Raw genomic sequence first — 24,294 nt, 5'->3', positions numbered from 1 at the left:
CTTTCATGTCAGTGCAACTAAATCAGTTATTGCAAAAACTTACAGTTCTTTTCCAGTTCAAATATAAACATCTGTATTTTTCTGCAATGGCACATGTCTACGGATAAACGTTTGTGCAGCAATTCGAATATATATATATACTGTATATAATCAAAATAAAAAGTTCTGTACAATGTATAAACAGTGGACACATCAATCATAAGAACGATCCTCTGTACATCTGCAAGAAGAGGCTGATGTGATGAAAAAATAATCTGAATCCATCACAGTGTTTACCCGAAGAATAAATAAAAAATAATTTAGATTTTTTTCTAAGATTTAAATAGAAGAGATTTTAAAAATGTAAAAATATAGCTCCACTCTGTTTTCTTTTTAATATTATAATACATATTTATAATTCCATCTGAGACATTTCTTAACATTCCAGCTACATTTAAGTATTTTTGAAGATATGTACTATCGGAACGCTTTACTTAAACAACTTGACAAACCTGAGAAGCAGACACTGGTGATTCCCAGATGACTGTCACTGTAAACCAGGGTGTTCACATTCAGACCTAGAAGGTTTAGTGAAGCCAACAACTAGATCTATGAAGTAATTAAGAGCTCAGGAAGAATGAAAACCTCCAGAACTGGAGCTGTACAGCTGTAGCTGGTGTAAAGATAACAAAGATGACCTATTCCTAGCTAACTAGAGAAAAAACACTGTAGCACACTGTAATCCTATTTTATACAACTGTCGAAAGGCTTGGAAAGTTTGTCTGAAACTGAATCGGGACACAAAGGATAAGTCTTTGGAGTGTGCACATTTTCTAGCACTAACCAGAAGAGATTGAAACCTATTATAATCTGCAGGGAAGAAAAAAAAAGTGCTTTTCACATAACATCCACATGAATCGCATAACATCCTGCACATGGTTTTATACAGGCCTGTTTGCAAAAGCAACAGTGTAACAATTCCGAGGAACAGTCTTCAGCTGCACAAGGGGCAATAGCGCCGCCCTGCCTGTGACTGGAACTACAGGCTCGATTCCAGCTGGTTCTCCAGCAGCTGCACCATGTCTGGGCAGGAGGAGGCCCGGGCCACGTCCAGAGCGGTGTGCCCGCTGGCGTTGGGGTGGCCGAGGTCGGACCGGGGCGCCAGGAACTCCACCACGTCGGCGTGCCCCTCCGTGATGGCGACGTGGATGGGCAGCGCCCCCGCGCTGTCGGCCACGTTGACCTTCGCGCCAAACTCCACCAGGATCCGCAGCGTCTCCAGGAAGCCTGTCCGGGCAGCGTCGTGCGCGGGGGTGACGCCCGAGTGGTCCTGGACGTTGGGGTTGGCGCCGCACTCCAGGAGGGCTCGGGCCACGGAGCAGCAGCCCATCATCATCACCTGGGCAGCAGGGCGATCAAGAGACAAATGAGCATTACTAACGAGCGTGACTGGCACCGCGGCAACATGCACTACCCATAACAACAGCGTCATCCATCCGCTGTTCACTGCTTCTTCCAATTCAGGGTCATGGGTCCGATCCCAGCGGGCAGCAGGCACCAGGCAGGATACACCCTGGGTGGGAATCCAGACCACCCTAGGGCACATAGAGACACAGACGTGCTCACACTCACACCAGGGCCAGTTTGCCCAGAACCCAGTTACCCTACCAGTATGTCGTTGGACTGCTGGAGGAAACCCATGTGAACACAAGCACAGGGAGAACATACAAACTTCACGCAGGTAGTAACCCAGGGCCCCAGCGCTGCCAGGCAGCAACTAAACCACTGTGCCTCCATGCTGCATCAACAGCACCAATGTGAATAAAACTGCCAGCACCCATGCCCTGCAAAACGCCTAAACCGAATTAAAAGCAGAAGAGCAGAGCTATACTACAGTTGTTTATAATTCTAGCTGTGGGATCTGTGTTCCTAGGAAACCGCACTGTGGTCATGTTTGCTGTGATACACAACTGATCCACCTTTTCATTCTTTCCAAACAGCTGGTGCTGGAGGACTAGCCCTGCTATTACTATAAATCACACTTCATCTCAACGCTTAAAACATTTCTAAAATAGTACAGACTTTTTAGAAATTGGGACATAAAACCTTTTACATTTTCACTTGTTGTTCAAGGTTGGGGTTTTCTTGAACGGTTTGTTTATGTCTTTTAGAGTACCATACAAACATGGCAGTTAACATACAGTAAGGTAAACCAGACTACAAGTACAGTATATTAGCTATTTTTATATCAGACAAAACAACATTGATAACAACACATACAACTCAGTTACAGACTAACCAAGAGATTAAATCGTTCTTTTTAATCCTGTCATTTTTACTGCCATTGTTCCCAGTTATTGCCTGCTCTTTTCTGTTTGGAAAATTGCTCCTATAAGTAGAGTTGGGGAATACAGTATTTAAGTTTAATGCAGGGTAAAAAAATAGTCTTGTCGGCCATGGACAGTAGAATCAGATTTTATTGAAATGTAAGAAGGGTTTATTTCAACCTTAACTCAATGTAATTATCGATTTATTTGGGGTTTTAAATGATTTTATGGGACATTAATTGTAATCAGGTCAACAAAAAAAGTTGAGCATTTATAAACGGTTTTCTTCAGCTGCCTTTCTGCACCAGAAACAAAAATCGTTCATCTGGAAGATAGCAAAACGATGTCGCAGATGAAATAAAAAAACTCCTCACCGGAGAGCACTGTTTTATTATAACTCCTCCTTTATACTCTCCCATAGTATGACATCACATCACCTATTTATTTAGAAACGTTGTTTTGTATTTCAGAGACGTGTAGACAAATGTACATGTATCGGCTTACAGCGTACTGTGGCATCTGCGCGCTGAAGAGAAACTAGTTAACAACAGGCGAGTAGGAAAACATATCAAGTTGTCAGGATGTTGCGGTGATGTTTGCGACCTTCGGTGACCCGCGATAGCGGAACAACGACGCGCCTGTGTTTTCAAAGCCAAATAAATGTCTTTTAAACGAAAATATGAGTTTTAATATACATAGCAGTGCTTTTCAGAAGTTTATGCAGGAGTTTCTTTCCTTGTACACAGTAGGCTTGGCCCCTGAGTACGAGGCGCGTCTTGGACGGGACACGTTCCGCGCAGTTTTGTCTCGGAGAAAAAAAAGAAATAAACCAGAGGCTCTCCGGTCTTTCTTGTCGAGGTCGAAACCAAACAACTTTCTGTTTTGTTGCAACTTGTTCACAGGGCGATTTAAAGACGAAGGATCACAGGAGCGCTCCGGCACCACACTCAATAAAACCACGCGTTATAGCGATAACGCGCTGGGATACATACACATTATCCCAACAGACAGGTGTGTCGCCCTGAACACTTCAAATACCGTACTTGGCTTGTACCTCACAGTCTAAAAGTTGTATTTCTAATACTATTAGCGGACCTTCCTAGAGTCGGGGGTTGCAAATCAAATCCAAAGGCACTGGCAAACTCCAAGCAGCGGACGAGTTCAGGTTCAACACGGGCGGGAGCTGTAAAGGCGCGTTTAAAAGCGAGAGCAGTGGGGCCCCTCTTTACGCAAAGAGTGGCGGGGGTCGAGGGACACGTTTCGCCCGAGTTGAGGTGAGACCTTCCTGAGGATCAACCCCCACCCCATGAATTACCTGCAGCGCCGTTTTCCCGAACTCGTTGACCGTGTCGGGGTGCAGGCGCTGATCCTGCAGCAGCCGGCGCACCTCGGAGAGCCTCCCCCCGGCCGCAGCGGAGGTCAGCCGCTTCCCGGCGTCTGTCTCTTCCAGCACCATTGCAAAAGACTGCGGGGAGGGATCAGCTGTTTTAAAGCAACAGTGAGAAGAAGTCTGGAAATATCATCAATTAGTGTCTCCTGCATGTTGATGTACGTCCGCCACTGTCTAGGGAGAGCTGTCACCTGTGTGCTGTGCAGCAACAGCATCAATACTGATTTATATGCACAGTATGTAGAAAGGACTGACATCTTGTCAAACCGCTTTAGTTAAAAGCATTCAGAAAAAAAATTAAACTGTCACGCGTCATGTATTGCCTTTCGAGTTTTACAAGAAAAATGTTACGTTTTATAAGATTTTGAAGAAAACACACTCACCTATTCTACATATGTACATCATACGTGTATATCTATACTCCTGGCTAACATCTGAAATACTCGTATTTCTTAAGAATAAACGATTTCGGGAAAAAACTTGATATAAAAAGGTACCTTTGGCAGAGGTCCGCTCACCTTTCTTTATTTTGCGCTCAGCGCCCGCTGTCGGGGGAGGGGGCATCTCCACCAATCAGCGCGGACCCCCGAGCGGCCTGACACCACATAGGCCCAGAGGGCGGAGACACAGGTTGGTTGCCACCCTGTCGCCATGGTAACTCCGGCCGGCCAGCCAATGGGAAGCGGGCAGGAGAAGGCGGGCTGTTCAATCGCGAGCTGCCGCACTGAAAGAGAGATCGCAATGTCCAGCAGCATAGAGATCGATGCGAAGACGGGAGAAACACACGAGTTCATCATGCTTTTGCTTTCACATTTCAGCTGTGGTAAAAGCGCTTGTATTACCATATGAAGCTACAATTAAACATTTTGCATACATACGATAGACCAGTTTAACAACTGAAATAAAAGCGTTACCTGCTTCTAAACCCTTACAAGTATTCCTTAGTTTTTACACCATGTTCTAGAAAAGAAAGTAGTTCACGTTTTCCATAAGTGTAGATAAGATTAGTATTCCAGTCCCAACGTATTAAAGTAAAGTGAACTTAAACCGTATTCGAAAACACGATAGTAACTGATTTGCGCCTTGTTGCACTTGGCCCTTAGATTTAAGGGTTCAGTGACCATGGACCAGCCACTAGGGGCCGCCAAATCAGTACATAATAGTCGACCTCTGTGTGTAATTGCTCGTCAAGTCTAATTGAACGTCTGGAGAATGTGAATGTGCACACAGGACACAGCACAGTTGTGCTGATAGGGACCATTGCAGGCAGTGCACTGAGTGAAGAGGCCTTGGTTGGCTGTAGAGAAGCACCAGGAGTACTGTGGCTTTGTGTTGTGTCAGGGTGTGGAGTGGCTCATATGCAGGAGTCCACTAGGCAACGCTGCCTGGTGTGGGGCTCTGTCACACGATTCTTTTGGGTTTTCTTTCCTAGAAGAATGAAAAATAACATTTTTTTCTCATCTACAGTGGATTCCTATAAATTGCAATGCGTGCCATATCCAATGACATTTCATGCCTAATCCTCTCTGGAGGATAAGCATGCAGACATGAGATGCGTTAGGGATAATACCCCCATATTACAACAGCTCAGATCCCAACCGCCATTACAAACTATGCAACTTACATTAATATACCTATAAACCATTTACATATAGACTACATTAGCTTTGTGCCAATGCCTCAGGGGAAAAAAAAGCATCGGTTATATGTACATTGATTTTCTGAACGACATACTTAAGAACCCAACACTGCTACACAAACAGAGTGAGAAGATCAAGATTTTAATTTTTAAATCAAATATGGTGCTCCTCACATCTTTTTTGTTTGCGATAGCCTCATACATAAATAAACAGGCTGTTAAATATTGATGATCCACAAACAGGTTTCTCCCTGGTGAGGTCTCCTCAGTGTACTGTAGCCTTGTCCTGGCTGCTCTCTTGTTGCTGTTTAGTCCTTCATTTGAACTGGCAGCCCCAGCCACTGCTGAGGACAAATTGGAATGGGGCCTGAGGCAGGACTTCACGGCCCAAGTGAATGAAAAATTGAACGGCCATTTTTTAAAAAAATCTAAAATACTCTACGTTTAGTGTTTTTAAAAGATCTACAGTATACAGTATGAAAACAAGACGTACATATTTTGAGTTTAACAAGTACCGTTCAACTCATAAAAGGAAGCTTTTGATCTTGACAGCAGGGCGTGACTGTGAGTTTTAGGAAGGAGCCAGGTCCTGATATTAGGGGTTATGAACAGTAACCCGGATTTGGTTAGCCCTACTACTGCGATCATGACAAATATTCAACAATGTTCAGGAACAAAAGAGCTGCCATCTTTAAAGTTTATATATTCTCTGTCGTTACGTCCAACCGTGTGCTTTTTTATGGTTTCATTTTTTTTGTCGGTCCTATTTAGCTGATAAGTTGATTAAGAGATAAGTTACATTTATTTTCCTTTACTGTATAACATTTTATGACCTTTCCCAAGTTGGAGTCATGAACAAAAGAACAGGGCCTTCAGCATGGCCCTCTTCTTTAAAAAAATAAACATCTTTTATGTAATCCAAATACTTTTTTGTAACAGCCCTTCCCAGAAGGCACTGCTTTGCATCCCTTACTGTATCCCATCACCTCCCCCCTATAGCGCTCCTATGGCTCTCCCTGGGGGATTCCGATTGGCCAGGCTCCAACTTCCTCCGCCAAACTCCTCACTTCTGCTATTCCATCGTAATTGTGGTTGTTTTGACCACAGCCATTTCTGTCTGGAATTTACTCAGCGCCTCATGGGATGTGCCAATGTCTCCTCATGCCTACTGCAGTCAGTAAGCACTGTTTAAAGATTTACTTGAATGAATGGTCAGAAATGTTTTAGAGACATGCACCTGCATCAAGTACACCAAGATGTTGAATCTCAGAAATAAATGACTGTATATCTCCAGTTTTAGTGATCAAAAATCAAAAGCACCAACTTACCACAGAAATGCAGAGAACAATATATATTGACATTGATTAGAAACAAGGAAGAAATAATGTATAAAATACACATATTTATCTACAGTATATGTCAATGCATGTACAGTACATCTACATATAAAAACATGCATGCATATATTTTACATGGTCATATCTTTTGTTTTTATGTGCATTTACATAAACATATACAATTAGGTTTTTGGAGGAGGCTGAACTACATTGCATAAATAAACGACTGAAAAAGATGTTTTTATGTTGCACCCAACGAGTAAATGATTTAAAAAGTCATTTGTTTCTGAATGTTTTGGATGAAAGTCCTTCACCCAGTTAGAAAGGAATGTATAGTAAATGATTGTTTAAAATGTCTGAGCAAGATGCAGACATGATGTCAGTATACAGTATTTATCAGCCAGTGCAGTGTAACTCAACCAGTCAAGGTGCTGTCGTGGACTGGATTTCACCTGCGACCAGGAATTCTCCAAGGGGCTGATAACTAAACAAGAACTCCCTTATCCTGGTTGATCTTGAGAGGAAAGGTAGCTGTTAATTTTAATTAAAAAATGTTGTGTTTCTCTATTCCCTATGACTTCATGGGTCATCGATGACTTGTTAACAGCACAGATATATGCACAACCAAAACACTTGGTGCCCATTTACTTTTAATTATTACTAAAACATACTGTGATACAATACTGTATCTCATAAAAAGGTGAGATAAACTTTAACCATTTACCGCATGAGAAAATCAATGGATAGGCAAATTACAAGGCATTTACATAGATTATGGTGTAGAAATGTAATAAAAATGACAACAGGAAAAGCATAATTACAAATATCCAGTTCTGTGAACTGGTGATAAAACTGTAAACAGATTCATTGTGTATAAAAGATGCTTGTTAGGAAGACTCATCTTTGCCAGATTAAAATGCCTTAGGATACAGTAATTATTCTCATTTTCCCTGCTGTAAAATTACTGTTTGATGTTGTTCATCCATTATGTCTACTATTCTGCCCTTTTGCATAGTCAATAACAGACGTTTGTTTTATTACAGGTCATCATATTTATGTATAATTATATTTTCTATGTGGATAATTGTTTGGCATTTACAGTATATGGCAACCTACCAGCTGCTTCTTTACTTATTTTTAGAAACTACACTCAAACTTGAAAGTTGAAACTTGGACTTCAGAGTAGTATAGTGGCAGGCTAGGTTTAAGGTTTATGTTTAGAGCTAAATTGCTAAAACTATGGTTAATCTTGAGGTTAGGTTTAAGGATAGATATAGGGTTATGTTACACAACCATTAAAGTGTAGTTGGAAAAAGTTAAATTTAAAGCATAAATGTACACCCCTAAATAACTTGTAATACACAGCAATTGAAACAGTACTGTCTTCCACCAGCAGTAGGTCTTCTTCCCACCACAGATCACACTATTGTCAGCAGCTATATCACCCTAAACTCACAACTGACAATCCACTGAAGCTAAGCAGGTGTGAGCCTGGCCAGTGCCTGGATAGGAGACAACCTGGGAAAACTGAGGTTGCTGCTAGAAGAGGTGTTAGTGGGACCAGTAGGAAGCACTCACCCTTCAGTTTGTCCTCATACCCCAGTATAGTGATGGGGACACTATACTGTAAAAAAATGTTCTGTTCCTTGAATGAGATGTAAAACCAAGGTTCCCAAACCAATTAAGTCTGAGTTTCAGTGCTTTCAAATAAAACTATCACAGAGAACAACATTTCAATGTAGGATTTGTAACTCAGTAAAATGAGAGAATTGGTCAAGGGTCTGAGTACTTTTGCAAGGCACTGTAAATGTAAGGGTTACAGTTATCCTTTCACTAGACTTTCATTAGACTCCATTTTGGGAGTAAATTTAAAGCTGCCAATCTAACCTATTCTGCATACCTGTTAGAGGTGGGAACAATCTGGAAGATCTGAGCAAAATCCATATTAATGTAGTATTAATATGAAGGAGAATATATAAAATCTATACATAAAGGCTTCTAAGCCCAGAAAGAAATGCAGGGCCTTGTGGCAATATACTGTACTGCAAAGCCAACCATAGTGCCAGGCATTAGTTAAATACAATCCATAGCTCAACAATACACAAGTTACACACTTGTCATGTAGACTTTCTGCTTTTCTCTTTTGAGCTGCAAGTTACATTCAGGTTTCTGTCTCTCTAGTGAGTATAAGTGTGTTCTACATTATTTCTGGTTGGATGTGAAGTCTTTAACTTTGAAGGGCATCATAAGTACTGTAGTTTTTTTTTTCTCATTAAGATAATTAAAATAAATTATTCCCAAAACCTTTTGAAAAAGGACTACTGATAAATAATTTACATTTACAAGCTGACTATCTCATTTGAGAGTGCAAATAACAAAGGAGCAAATTAAGATAATTTGCTTCTGTTAAAACCCATGACTACACTGTGGTTGAGCCAAATCGAAAAGTTCTAAATGTTAAAATAAAACACTTTTTTTCTTTGCTGGAAATACATTCTTTGTAGAAGGTTGCATGTATTATACTAGTCATTCAAGTCCCTTCAGAATGGGCAGATTATACATCTACTATCTAAAATGCAGAACTGTATTTAATTGGATGACAAGCACACTAATATTGACTACTGCTCCCAAATACGATTTGGGAACGTTCTTGAAATTAGCCATCTTCTTTATTGTTCAACAGAGCAACGAAGAATCTAAACAGTTCAAACTGAATGATAAAATACAATACAATTACAGCATTTAGCGAAAGATGAGTTGAAAGCAGAAAAACATCAAGCATAATGTTTTTTAAATGATCTTACCCATACCCATACCCATAGTTAATTATGAAATCTAACTGACAGAAATGAGATTGAAATGAATCAATACTTTGCTAATGAAATCAACAGATGTCACGAAACATCCATCCAGCCATGTTTATAGCCACTTAGTCCAATCCGGGACCTGGAGCCCGAGCTGTCAGACCATGGGCACAAAGCAAGATACTGCACACGAGAGACAGGGCAGACACATATAGTACATTCACTCACACATGCACAAGGGGGACAATATAAAGACTCCAATTAACCTGGAGAGCATATCATTTGATTGTGTAAGGAGACCAGAGAACCCACTGAATCACTCAAACTCCACACAGACAGATGGATCCCCTGGATGGATCATAACCTGGAACAACAGTGCTGTGCTGCAGACCCATTAATCATTGTATAATAACATTCTGAAAAACCACACTGTGGAAATACATAAGTGAAATGGGCTTGTTAGTAGAAGGTGCAATATTATTATCAATGGAATCGATGGAATATTTCTGCTCTTCTATAGTACCTTTTATATCAACGTGACAGATGTAGGGAACTTTTCACATTTCACCACTAATATTTTGTTTCACCAAATGTGTACCGTTGAGCATTAAGGTAGGACTGACAATTCCAAAGGGGCATTTTTATGTTTATTTCAAAGATTCTGCAAGATTATTCAGGACTAAAAAGGGCAAGTAACATTAGAAATATTTGTACTTATTGTTCAATTTCTCCACAATTAATACCTTATTCTACAGATGTTTTTGGATAAACAGATAATATGACTGTCAAATACTTGGTTTTTTAATAGCTTCTTCTTGTTAGATATATACCCATACCGTGCCATCAAACAGAAACCTTACAATAAATTTAACACATGACACATTTTAGGCTGACATTCCTAATAGACCCTAGTTTTCAAGGAGGAGAGAACCCTGAAAAGGGGCATATTATTTACAGACTTCACTAGAGTTTTTCTTTTCTTACTTTGAAAGCAATACTCACAGATTGCAAATATAAAATACCTGAGACAGGATATAACCATAAAACTATCGACCAATTGGCCTTATGTCTGTTAGACTTAAACGTTTTAGAAAACCTAGAATTAAACTAGAAGAATATGTACAAAACAATTACAATGATTTTAAGAAAGGATCAATAGTGATTTAGAAAAGGCACATATTGTTTAACTAGCTTGCTAGAATTCCCCAAATTAACAGTAAGAATAATAGATACAACTAAAGCACCAAAGGTGATATATTTAGACTTGCCAAAAGCTAAATCCTCATGAAAAGCCTGATACTGAAATTTAAAACTCTAAGAATTCACAATAATACACGTAAATCAAAAACAGATGAACGAACAGGAAACAGTGTGTCATCTTATGGGGCACAACTTCTGTTAGGTAAACATAAGCAGTGGTGTACTGCAGGGATCTGCTTTGAACCCACTGCTCTTCCTAATCTATACCAGCAATTTACATTCTGATGCAGGTAGCAAATGAGTTAAAACTGGAAATAATACAAAAGTAGGGGAAGCGGCAAACATAGGAATAAGCAGCAAGGGAATTACAAAGAGATTTGAACAAAATTACAGAGTGGGCAGAGACAAATTAAATGAAATACAATACAGTACATGTTGCATGGGTAATTCAGACTTGCAATATGAGACACACATAATGAATCTACTGTAGGTCTCTATGTAGATTTGTCTGTGCACACTAGAAGATGCTGTCACAGAATGAATTACGTCACTCCGACGTATGGAATCGTTAATATCTCAGAATTCAAATGATAACGAACAGTCGGGTTTGACCGGAAAAAAATGAATACAGCAAACCTCGCTTTGACAGATTTTGAATTGAACGGACAAAATCTGTTAAAGTGTTTTTTTTCTGTATATCTAGACATTGCCTGCAACAACGGGGAAGTGTATACTCTGTATAGGCGTAGGCATTGCTTACCTCGGCTGTTGAGCTTCGTATGCTTTAGCGAATTAAAGAACAATAATGGGAACGATGTGTAAAATAGCTTTCGTAGATGCACAAATACCAAAATAATGTAAAAATACATACTGCATAGTTTTAAAATTCAGGAATATCTATGCTGAAAGAAAGCGGATAACCGTTACATTCAGGTATCTACCGTAGTCGGGTTGTTTTATAAAAATATAAGCAATGGCTCTTAAAAGGCTATTTATCAGAAAGTAAATAGAAGTACATACCTGGCAGAAGCTAATATAGTCAGGTATATCGTGATGGAGCCCGTCCATCACGTGTTCAGTTTTACCGCGAAATAATGATTACTCAAACTCGATATCCATACTGTTAATAAACTCACGCTTTCGCAGCAAATATCAGCGCCGCATTTGCAACGTCAACCCAGACGTCACAATAACGGACTTTACATCTGTGATGACGCAACTCTGCCATCAACACAATGAAAATTGTTTATCATGTCTGTGCGATTTTTTTTTTTAATAACGCATATTCAAGCTCTTCATTTCATGTGTCGCGAATATCATCCATCAATTCATTTTCTAACTGCTTCTTCCCATTCTTGGTCGTGGGGGAGCCGGAGCCTATTCCGGGCAAGCAAACAGGAAAAAAACAGGATACATCCCAGATCGGACGCCAGTCCACCTTAGGGCACACACAGACATACACACACCCAGGGCCCATTTTCACAGAAGGCAGTTAACCTACTGTACCAGTATGTTTTTCAGTATGTATTTGGACTGTGAGAGAAAACCAGGGCACCAGGCAAAAACCTATACAAACGTGGAGAACATACAAACTCCACACAGACAACAGACAGCGGACAGATTCCAGGTCCAGACTGAAACCCCGAGCTCCAGCACTGCAAGGCAGCAACGTAAACCACTGTGCCCAAGGTCCACAACTGAACCATTATGCTTACGATTGGCAGCTTGTTGCTAACTGCACTGTTCATGTGAGTTCAGGACATACTCATTATCTATTTTTTTTTAGAATGCGAAAAAAAATTATTTGTATATCTCAAACCCAATCCTGTACTGGATGAAAGCCTCCCCCAGACCCTGTAAAGATTCCTGTCTCCTGCTCTTCATATCTACTAATGTAGATGAGCCCTCCCCTGCTGGGCTCTTGTTCTCTCCTGGAGTCATTTTCATACTTCTTGTTCACCCATTGTTCTTAATGTTTTCAGCCCCTCGCAGTGCTCCCGTCTTCAGTTGTCTAGTAATATCTGCAGTGAGCTTGCTCCTAGTCTCATACACATCACACTCGGATAATCTGACTCCGTAGGATGGACTACAAATCCAGGACCCAGGCTACGCTGCAATAGTACACTTACTAATAGAACAATAATACAATACAGTCGCATTCTGGACAGGGCTTGGTTTGTTTATTAAAACCGATGACATTTTTTTTTTCCCAGATTGCTGAAATTAATTTGAAACCAAGTGTTCTGGTACACCGTGCCTGCCAGCTTCTGTGCCTACTGTGAGCTGTGTTCTGTAATAGCCGTGTGGCTTTGCAGTGTAGGAGCCTTTCAGAGCTATTTTGCTGTCACTCACAATCACTCCCTTCTTCACAGCAGTCCATCAGCAGGAGAAACAGCAAGTTTATCTGTGCAGACAGAAGTACCGAAGGTCCAAGTCACTGTTCCTTCTGCTTGCCATTATTTCAGCGGTTCAAAGCATCGCTGAATCTTTGAACACAGCATGAAAGCACATTGTAAGTAAAATGTTTTTTTTTTCCTTTTCAGCCTGCCTGTTTATTGGATTGTTATCACCAAAGAAATTCTTCAGAAAAGCGTCACAGTTACACAGGAATCTCATTATTGTGTACTTGTCAGTGTATGGACTGACCATTTAGTGCACCTGCATGTAGTTGCCAAAGGTATCCACTGTGGATTCTGAGAAAGCCCACATCATTCATCAGCTTTGATTCTGATGAATTCCACTGAGTAAACTTTATTGATGAGCATTTTCCTTATTTTAATCAGGTACAGCCATATCGTTCCCTGTTCAAGAAAAATAGAAAAATGGTTAATTTAGCTTGTCAGAGTAGAGCTTTCCTTTCAGCTCAGAAATGTATCAAATGTATTTTAGCATGACACCCCTTATTTAAATTCTACACTCTTAATTATGTATTCTAACATCAATTATCTAATTGTCCATTGTCCATTGTCTAACTGCTTCACGTAATTCAGGGTCATGAAGGTGGTTGAGCCTGTCCTGGCAAGCAACAGGAGTAGGATACACCTTTAGAGTAAGTACCAGTCCATTGCAGATATCCTAACATTGTTTGCCTTTTGTAGCTACTTTACCCAGAACACGATTGAGATGTCATCCTTGGTACAACCCTGCTTGAAATGCATTTCATGCACAGTTTACCTTTTACATCAAAGAGACACTTGACTTCATCTGTTACTGTTTTTGTTACTGAAAAAAAAAATGTTTTCAACTTCACTTCAATACTCCCTTCTATCGCTCTTTAATCTGTGTTTGCTATTCTCACGCATACAGGCCTAGTACTTTACCAGTTTGAAAGATGGATTCATTTATAATTCCTCTTGAGATGGGAGCTGGAGGAGATGGTGAGGAAGGTGAGTTTCTTTAACTATAGCCAGTGGCTAAATCGCTGTGCAATTTATAACTGGCAACCCACTGAAGCTATGTACCGTACGTGTGAGTCTGGCCAGTACCTGGATGGGAGACCTCCTGGGAAAGCTTAGGCTGCTGTTGGAAGAGGTGTTGGTGGGACCCAGTGGGACATCCTGCAGTCTGTGTGGATCCTAATGCCTCAGTATAGTGATGGCGCCGTCCTTCGGATGAGATGTAAAAACCAAGGTCCTAGCTCTCCGTGGTTATTAAAAATCCCAAAAGGAAATTAAAAAAATATCCACCTGCAGTACATTGAAGTATAATTATAAATTTTATCCAGAGTTACAAAACCTGGGCTAATGCTCCCACTGTTAAAGTAACCACAAAGGGAGAGGTGTATCTTTATACCTGTTCTCAAGGAAAGTGGGAGTTAGGAAATGCATATTTAATATTTTTGACTGTTCTGAATGAAAATAAACTGAAACTAAGAGCATAAGGAAAATTACAAACAAGAGGCCATTCAGCCCATTAAGTACATTTGGCAGTGAGTAGCTAATTAATCCGCAAATCTCATCCAACTGTCTCTTTAAACATGGCAAAGTATCAGACTCTTATCCATCCAGTATCAGTATCTTATTCCAAATCCCCTCAACCCTGTGGGTAGAGAAGTGTCTCTGCTCAGTTTGAAATGCACTGCCAAGTATCTTCCTCTTGTGGCCTCTGGTTCGTGTTTCACTGTTCATTTTGAGTTTGAGTTTCTTCATGATCTTCTCTGCTCTAGACTAAAGAGGTTCAGTTCCTTCACTCTGCCTGTGTAGGACTCTTGTTGTGCCGCCTTCTGAAATGTACAGTATTGATCTTTTTTTTCTCTCCATGGACTTGAAAGAACCCAGTTAATGCTTAATGTTGTCTTGGAGCTGTTGTTATGTTCAAAGGAGTCTTTGAACACGGAACAACTTATTTAAGCAAGCCTTACATTTTCAAAATCCACAATGACCATTCCTTAAAATCTTGGGGCCGTACATATGGTCTGCTAGTTATGTTCTGTTTATTGTTTCTTTGGCCTTGCATGCAATAGAAGATCTCTTGATCTATAAGTAATTGGTTTGGCTTTGTCAAATATTTTATAGATAGGTGCACTAAAAACATTCCAGTTAGTGAACTGAGAGAGTTTTGTTAATGTCCTATGACTAACATCTCTAGTTTCCTTATGTTTAATTGGTAGAACCATCACTCCCTGGCAATCTGTTGATTTTTAATGCTTATAGTATCTTCTTTTTCCATGCTAGTATTATTTAAGACTGAATGCTGTGTTTGCTCAGCCTTTACTACTGCCCATTTTATCCTTGGTAAACACCCAAGTGAAATAGTCATTTAATAAGCCTGCCATTTTCCTTTCAGGATCGAAAAGCTTCCTATTTTATCTCAGACATTACTTTGTCCTTTACTATTGTTTTGCTATTCTGATGCTGAAAAAACATTTTAGCCTCCACTGGAATGTTCTTTTCTGTCACTCTCTTGATCTTTCTAACCTGCTCTCGCAGTTCATCATACTATTTTTCTTCAACTAGATTCTTCTTTTGTGATGTACAGTATCAGGCTACTTCACCCTCTCTACAGTTAATCATGTTTCCACGATTCCAATTACTGTACATGCCAATGTGGTTGCTTGTATCTCTTTGCATTGTGTTCCTCATCATCTTAATGTTAAGGTACAAGAATTTAATTACCTAGTCAGTTATCATCTTGTGTTTCCCTTGGTGCCTCTTTTTGATTCACCTGCATTGCCTGTCTCTTTTGCATATTTTCTTTTTTCTAAATGTGTTTTTTTTAATCTCTTTGTGAATCCTCCCCCCCCTTTCCAACTGGCATTCCTATTCAAAAGTAGTCTCTCCATCCATCCGTTATCCAACCACTTCTTCCAATTCAAGGTCGCAGAGCCTATCTGGGTTACCATCGGGTACAAGTCAGGGCACACCCTGAACAGGACGCCAGTCCATCACAGGGCAGTAGTCCCTTACAGTATGTCTTCTTCCTATACTACACTGGACACTAATCGTTCTCACTGAGAGCCCCAGTCCAGTAGATTTTATAGGTCTCCTTAACATCGCCAATCTGTTAAGGCCTGAAACAATTTAATTATGAGCAATTAAATAGGTGGTGTGTTCAATTAAGTCATTTACAGGTCATTAGGAATAAAAATGAGAATATCTTACAGCCCCAACAGAACAATGTTTCCTTTATTGAAATATTAGTTGCTTAATTGATTAAGTGCTTAAACAAAATGCTCATAATCTTTAAATAGCAGGAGATTTAGGATGACTTGTGAGAACAACTGGACTGGAGCTCTTCAGCTCCATGGTTTGTTGACCACTGATGTACAAGTTATCCAAAAATAAAATATGAAATACTTTTATATAAAAAACCTTTACCTTTTGCCTTTATTAAATCCCTTACTCACTTGGTCATAAAACAAGAAGGCATTCTGTTGTTATTGATGCGATTACAAACCAGGTACAATCTCTTTTACAACATGAGTTAGGAGAAGAGTTTTGTTTTTATTTAAATGAGCACAGTCCCAGGTCCCAGAACATTGCTGCGATAATTTGAGATGCTAACCATGGGATTCAGTATAACAGAACAATTGGGATAACGTTGTGTTATACAGATATGCTACTACATATGCTTTCTGTATTGAAGGTTCTTTTTTGGCGCTTGCTGTCCTGGTTGACTTGTACTGTTCTCCTACTGTATCTGCAGTGTAAAACTCTTTCCCAATATAATAATTACCTCTCTTATTGCCTGATCCTGATTTCAGATAGTTAATTACCTATTGAGATACTGATCACAGTTAATACACATCACAACCCCACTAAAAATGACACTTTCAATTGAATTGAACTTTTTCTTAGTAGGTGCTGTAGATGATCTCTTCAGTACCTGTTAGGGAACTTCTAGGAATTAGGTCACATCCTATGCCACATATTTCAGAATTACCTATTACAGTACATAGGATTCTACTATATACCAAGTGATCCCCTAGTATGAAAATTCTGTCCTTCAGCAATTTATTAAAATGCTGGCAATGTGTTACATCTAAATGCAGAATTCATTGTATGCTTAATTTAAGTATTTATAGAATAAGACCGGTCTTAATTTCTTTTCTCCCTAGTTTTCAGCCTATTTTTATGAAGATGTGCCCTATCTAAAGACAAAAAGAGCTGACTTAACAGCTCTGCATGCTAGCCATTACCCCTTCAACAAAAAAAGCCCTGCTTAGGCTTCCCTAACTGTAGCTCTGCTTACCGCTCCCTGCCACTCCCTCAAAAACAATTCTTCTTCCAAAACAGAGGAGTGTAACATGTATTGATTTGAAAAGAAATGCATCCAGACAGGTGAAATCTAACCCTTACTTTGTACCACAAATAATTTGCATTTCTAGTGTCAAAACGCGTGCCAGCATTTAGACAAAAATGCGTTTTCAGTGGCCTCACAGTCTAATCTCATTACATAAACATCCTGTTACTAGAAAGCCTGCTTCTCAAAATTGACACTTCTATCATTTGCAGTTGCACCAAGGCTACTGTATCTCTATGTAATGCGAGCAGTCAAACATCCTGTGTATAACAAGATCTTTATTCAGCTCTTGGGAAGCTGCTGACTGTAATTAGACTTTCACCTTTATCTCAACCCCACTGTTCTCATAGCTTCTTCTGTTATTTATTTCTGTTCACTGTATTATGGTGAACCGAAAAACTGCTGTGATTCATTTGCATTGCTCAATTAGAAAAGGCAGCAAGGAGCTCTGCATTTAAACATTTGTATCACAGTGCCTTCAGCAGCAGACAACTGGGATCCCCCCAAAGCCCTCCAGTTTTGAAAAAAAATGCCAAATAATGTACTTTTTAATCTTCACCTTTATGACGAAACTGCTTCTCATTTGAATTGATCGAGATTTAATTATAGCTGTCTTCTCAGTCTACCAATACTAGGACTTAAATTTAACCTTCAAAAGTTTGATGGGAACAGTTCTGCTTGTGTTTAATATGCTTACCATTTGGGTTAATAAGCCTTTACAAGCATGGAATGTATGGTTGATGAGAGTCCTAATGATTCAGTTAGGAAAAGTTGTGTTTTGTTAAAGCTTTGAGTGGCAGCAGCTGAGAATCTAATTCAGTGGCATCATGACCTCAGCATTAGTTACACTTAATGGAATCTAATCCAATTCATGCCTGTCCCTGAAAATAATTACTACTGTTAATTAATCATCTGTGAAAGGAGCCTTTGATTTTTTTCCAACCCTTATCATTCCTCATATGAAAAGTTAGTTGTATCTTTTGCTCCTCAGTATAACTTGGGATATTGGTGTCATGAATTGTAATGGCAAGCAGGGAGTTGATATGGAAGTTGGATATCAAAACCCAAAGTGTGGTTTTTACTAATATTTAAAAAAATACATGACTTACACGTTGCTACTATTATTCTTAAAAGGCTTGTATTAATCAATGGTAGTGTTAACACGTGTAGCAGCAGTCGTGCTGGGGCGTGCTTGTTTTGAAACGGATATCCTCACGGTCAGTGCCGTGGAATGACAAGGCAGACCGCTGCATCAGTCCGTGGGCTGCTTATCAGGTGGAACGAGTAAGTTTTAAGTGATGGCTGGTGGGGAAAAAAACTAAATCCGAGAGATTGGAAGGTAAAAAATACACATATTGTATATTTCAAAAGCCCCCCACATCAGCTTCCCTTTAAAATAACTTTAGCACGGTTACCCAGAAAACAATTTATCCGCCTGATTGCGGACACAGTCGTAATTAGGAGGCTAAATTTTCATTGACCTCTGTGCCGAAGCAATTTTCCTGTGCTTCAGCTCCAGCTAGGGGCTCGCGTGCCACCTTTCGACAGCTCCGCGAGAACTGCTGGGGGAGGCTCGTGCACGGCTGCGTTTTCTACTTTCGCCGGGAGGACCCCAAATTACAGCCAGGATGAACCGGACCGGCTTCTATTGCTCACTTCAAGCTAAATGAATTTCCTGCGTTTTTCCATAACAGTACTGAAATAGTGTAAAAAAAAAAAACAGCGGCCGTGCCGAGTTTCAGAAGCGGCAGCGCACTTGAAAAGCAGTCGCAGGCATCACTCCGTAACAGACATTAACAATCCCTATTGATGCAGAGGAAGTTAAACTTGCTTGAAGATCCCCCATTTGTTAGGGTTACGTTTCTGAAAGTTTCTTCATGAGCTAGCGCAGGCCGAGTGGTCTTAACACGGACGGATTATCAAACTACATCAATAAGGGTACCAGGACAATTTTCTGCCGACGTTATACTGTTGGTGCTTTTCTTGTTGAAGTTATACAGGGTGTTTTATAAAGGAAAGAAGAGGATGAAGAGAACAAAAAAGGCTGTGAACATCTGAAAAAAAAAAACCACTCACATCATCAAAGGATATCCTCGTGTTCAGCGCCTTTAACAGATTTGAGAGGCACTTGAACAGAATCCAAAGCGCAGGAAACCATCCCCGGGGGACACAAAAGTTGTTGTTTTTTTACAGAAACATCCAGTACCAAATTGTATGATTGTCAAGTTTAAACACGCAACAGGAGATCAAACCTGAAAGAAAAAAAAACATAATTGGTATAGAGTCATTTCTTACTGTAGTAAACCTTTTATAGTCCTTTCATGTACTGTACATTTTCCAAGAGTAGCCACAACGAGAGGCGAAGAGGAGCCGTATTTCTGCTGTTTTAAGATTTGGGGGCATTTGTAGACCATGAATCAAACTGCAGGAGTTAGTAACAGTGTTACAAGGTGCACCACGACCAAAGCACCAAAGGTAAGTAACCTGTGTATTTTTTCTGAGTTCAAATAAAGACGTTCTTGCTAGTATTCGAGCGTCCCTTTTCCTCAGTACCGCTAAGCTTTGTTTGACGGAGTTTTTTTTTTTCCAAAACATGATACGAGTACGTTAAAAAAAAATAGTGTGCATTTCTAAAAAGTGTAAAAAGCACATTTTTATGCAAATGCTGTATTAGCTCTTCATCATCCGGTACCTTTGCGCATCCGTTCATAGTTAAAACGTTATAACGTTCAGAACTGGGATTTGAAAATGAAGTAGTTTTAACTGGACCTCAAGCTATCCACAGTACAGTACAAAGTTAACTGGATGAATTACAGGTGGCAGATATTGTCCGGCATAGCCTCTACACGTACAGTACAGTACAGTAGGTCTGTTTTCAGGGATTCCTACAGCAGATACTGTAGAGACAGAGGTATCGGTATGTTAGAATCTGTCACTTTCTTTGTGGACAAAAGAGGAAGATGCAACTTACAGTACACTCGATGCTCTTAAAAAAATAGCCACACAATAAAGCAATTTTGTGTTTTCCTGTGTTGCGTGTTTTTGTTTCTAATTTTAAACGGAGAGAACGGCATTTTGGCCTCCCTGGAGTCTAGACGATTTGGTGCGGCTCGTAAGTACTGTATAACCAACCCTCGGTAAAAATTGGAAGTGGAAACGTCCGAATTTACAGTATACCACATAGAAAAAAACCCCAGAAAAAACATTACCCAAGGCACCAGTGCTTTCAGCTGTGGCATTTTAAGTAGAGGACGTTTATTGTGTTAAGGCTTTTGAAAATGGATAGCACAGAAACCAGTATGCTGTACAGTACGCGCTGCCTAATACTGTAATTGTAGTGAATGGGCAAATACCTTTAACCAGACCTTTCGTTATAGTATTTATCCCGATTGTAGGAAAAATGTTTTTCAGTTGTAGACGGATTTTAAACTGTTGTGTATTCCGATATTCTAAATAGTCTTTGTCAATTTTACTTTCCGGAGCAAAGGGAACTTTGAATCTTGAAGTGAGGTGTTTACCCAAGCACACAATGATAGCCAAAGGAGTTTCTGTCTGAAGGGATTTTAATTGACCATTTTAGACGGTAATTGGTTAAACAGTTGAATGTGCATTCAAAAACCGTGACTAAAGTGACTCATAAAAGTCGAGTTTCTGGCTAGTTCTACTGAACAGTAAATAATGGTTCCCTTGGTGCTTTGTGAATAGCTCTTACACCTCTCTCACCGTAACATGACAAACGACCAGACATGACAAATTCTTAGCTGAAAAGCAGTTTCCTTAGTTGATCTATAGGCATGTACTGTGCAGTGCAAACCAGTGCTGAAGAAAGGTGCAATGTTATGGATCAAAGTGTTGTGAAAAATCTGTGTTCTGTCCTCCTGTGGGGGTAGTGGACCTCTGCTTCTGTCAATGGGTTGAGGTACAGTAAGTATGGAGGCCTGTTGTCTTACTGGGGGGAGAAATTAGCTCTAGAAGGAGGCAGGTTGAGAGCATATTAGCACAGCTGGAGTTGATATTGTTGCACGCAGCCAGTGTTGGCAACACAGCACTTAGAGTAGAGTTTTCCTTCACATGTCAGCAGGTGAAAGCTTTGTTTCCCAAATAAATGGGAAATTAGCAGGTGTTACCTCGGGCCTCTATGATTTACGGCGATAAATGCTGCGACGATGTGTGTGGTCTTGACATTACATTTGAGGCTCACTGCAAGTAGCCTTTCGTAAAACAGTTCCCTCATGGACCAGAGTACTGCACACACATTAAGGCTCCAAATAAACATACTTTTAAGAAATTTAACAAATCACTGTTCAGATGCCAGCATTGCTAGCAACAGCCTATTGGAAATAGCTGATAAAAAAGGTTGGAAATGCTTAACAAAAAAACAGCTATTTAAACTCATTTTGTTCTAAATAGAATTTGGACCTGAAGTGACTGGTGTGTTACTAGCATAGTGTCCCTCATTAAACACATAAAAGATGAGAATAATATTTTTGCCATGATGTCTGCGGCATCTTGCCTAGGTGCTGGGTAAGACCTGGGTTTGGGTACCTTCTGTGTGGAGTCTACATGGTTTTCCTGTTGTATTGTGGGCTTTCTCTTGCTGACTAGATTTACTGGTGTCTCTAAATTGCCCCAGTGTGCATGTGTCTGTGTATGCCCTGCGATGAACTGGTGTCCCATCCAGGGTGTAGTCTTTCCCCCATGTCATCACGAAGGATCAGTAGGATCAGGTAGCTATGGGTGATGAATATATGTTTGGTCACAGTGGTATTGTACGTAATGAACAAGGATTGCGAGTTAATTAATGAAAGGACTCTCAGTGGACATATGTGAAGCTATATTTAGAAACTGGTTGACATTTAAACTGGTGTGTAACAATAAGAAGAGTTTTCTGTTTTGGTGCTATAATATAACTTAACTATTATAACAGGCAGACTTTAGCTCTTATTAAACAGTTTAAGAACACAGTGCTCACAGTGGTGAAATAATCGCCAAAGGATTGTCCAGAAATTGAGGTGTGCATCGGAATTCACCAGCAACAGCAACATTTAAGCATAAAATGTCCATATGGATAAGGTAAATTCAAATAAAATCAAAGAAAATGTAATATAACAGTTATACAATATTACGTTTTTTTTATACCCGGAAGTCAACTCATCAGAGTTTCTCCTCTTATGGACTCACGTTAAACTCAGCCTGTTCTCATTAAGAAGCACTTTCAGCCAACAGGGCAATCAATAGAAAGTATGTCTTTTGAAGCACTCCCGTTACACCCTTTCACTTCAGTTAGTGCACTTTCACTGTGAGAGCCCTTGAGTATATTGTTAATACAAGAACGGGCTATTCCTAGGACTGATTTCCCATATTGCTTTCTTCCAAATGTGGAAATGGAAAACTGAGAGTTGTATTCTTGGAAGAAATTTGAGTGGTGATCTACATCAGTTTGAGAGCTGCAAAGGAATAAGCAGAGTTTAATCCCAAGGTGAAAAGTAAAAAGATAGATGGGGGAAAAATTTTTTTTTCCTTTTTTTTTAACCTTACAGCCTTGTCTAATGCTGATATGTAAGAGTCATTAAAGTTACTTTTAAAAATAAGTCTTTTGCTGTTACTAGTTACTTTCCTAAATGTACAAAATGGGGTAAATTGCTTTTAGGAGGTAATGTATGTACAGTACCTAGATAACAGTAATTGTAGAATTATTAAATTATTTTCCCCCTCAGTGGAGGGCACAGTAGCACAGTAGTTAGCATTTCTGCCGTGCAGTGCTGGGGTTCTGGGTTCATATCTGCTCTTGGGGAGCATTCTGCATTTGTATGTTCTCCCCGAGTTCGTATGGGTCTCCTCCCACAGTCCAAAGACATACTGGTACTGTAGGTTAATTGGCCCTGGTGTGAGTGTGTGTATGTACTGTATGTGTCTGTGTCTCACCTGCGATTGACTAGCCCAGCTAGAAAATAGATGGCCTTTTCCTCAGTATCTTGTTGATTTTAAAATAGTAAACGTTTACACAAATAACTCGTAAGTGAATGGATTACTTTTAAAAGTAGCTTTCTTTATATGCAGTCCCCCACAACCCTGAGTTTCCAGCAGTACTGCATACAGTAGCTGTTTGCTGTATCGCAAATTGGCACAGTGCAGGATACAGCTTGTAAAATTGCCTTTGGTTTCAAATTGGTTGAAGTTCCACTCCAAATATCTGCAATGGTAGCAGTCTATTGATCGAACAGGAAGCTTGAAGAACCCTTGAGGAGAGAAAATCACTCAGGCAGTTCAAGTCAAAAGTGAACTGCACAGAAGAAAACAAAATTAACAATTCGATATACTGTAACTCTTGGCTGCACTTGGTGTCATACAGTATCTATCTTTAGAACGTTTCAGGCAGGAATTCTTACATCTGCTGGCCAGTGAAATCTGACTGAGAGGGGCAGGAGATAATTTCTGTTAAGTTACTGCTTAATGAGTCTCTTAAGTCTATGAAAACCCTATATTGTACTTATTAAAGCTTAAGGTTACTTAATGACTGGATACTTCTGTAATACAGCATATTAAGCTAACAAATTGAATTGTCAGGCTTTATAGAGCTATTGATCAATTAAGTAAAGAAAGGCTGGTAAACAAAGTTTGGTAACAGCAAGCTGCATTTTGTACTAGAAACTCAATATCTGTTTTTTTCAAAAATCAAATTTGAATGTTTTGTAGAACGATTCAATTATTTGCATGGCTTTGAGGTTTATCATTGTATGTAATGATGAAATGTGCTTCTTACTGTAGGCTAAAATTGAATGAATATTTGTGAACTATGCTGCCAAGAAGTACAGTAATACTGAATCAATTATCCTTCTTTTTAGTTTTGTGTAGAAGCCTGGCAAAAATAAGCTAA

At 39.7% G+C, this 24,294-nt stretch overlaps 1 protein-coding gene across 1 annotated transcript; it reads right to left on the bottom strand.

The window, feature by feature from the left end:
- Positions 1 to 1,018: 1,018 nt before the first annotated feature.
- Positions 1,019 to 3,762, bottom strand: LOC148833050 (cyclin-dependent kinase 4 inhibitor D-like). The gene is made up of 2 exons (XM_088919522.1): positions 3,622 to 3,762; positions 1,019 to 1,378 (listed from the first exon to the last, which is right to left on the bottom strand). The coding sequence occupies exons 1-2, from the start codon at positions 3,760 to 3,762 to the stop codon at positions 1,019 to 1,021; spliced, it is 501 nt and encodes a 166-aa protein (XP_088775648.1).
- Between the last annotated feature and the right edge of the window lie 20,532 nt (positions 3,763 to 24,294).

The sequence above is a fragment of the Atractosteus spatula genome, chromosome 6 (assembly GCF_055471065.1).
Source record: "Atractosteus spatula isolate fAtrSpa1 chromosome 6, fAtrSpa1.hap1, whole genome shotgun sequence".
NCBI lineage: Eukaryota > Metazoa > Chordata > Actinopteri > Semionotiformes > Lepisosteidae > Atractosteus > Atractosteus spatula.
This window is presented reverse-complemented; position numbering and strand designations above follow the sequence as displayed.

Coding starts and splice junctions, on each gene's coding strand:
- LOC148833050 (XM_088919522.1), bottom strand. CDS start 3,762: ATGGTGCTGGAAGAGACAGACGCCGGGAAGCGGCTGACCTCCGCTGCG. Junction 1,379..3,621: donor TCGGGAAAACGGCGCTGCAG/GTAATTCATGGG, acceptor CCTGCTGCCCAG/GTGATGATGATGGGCTGCTG.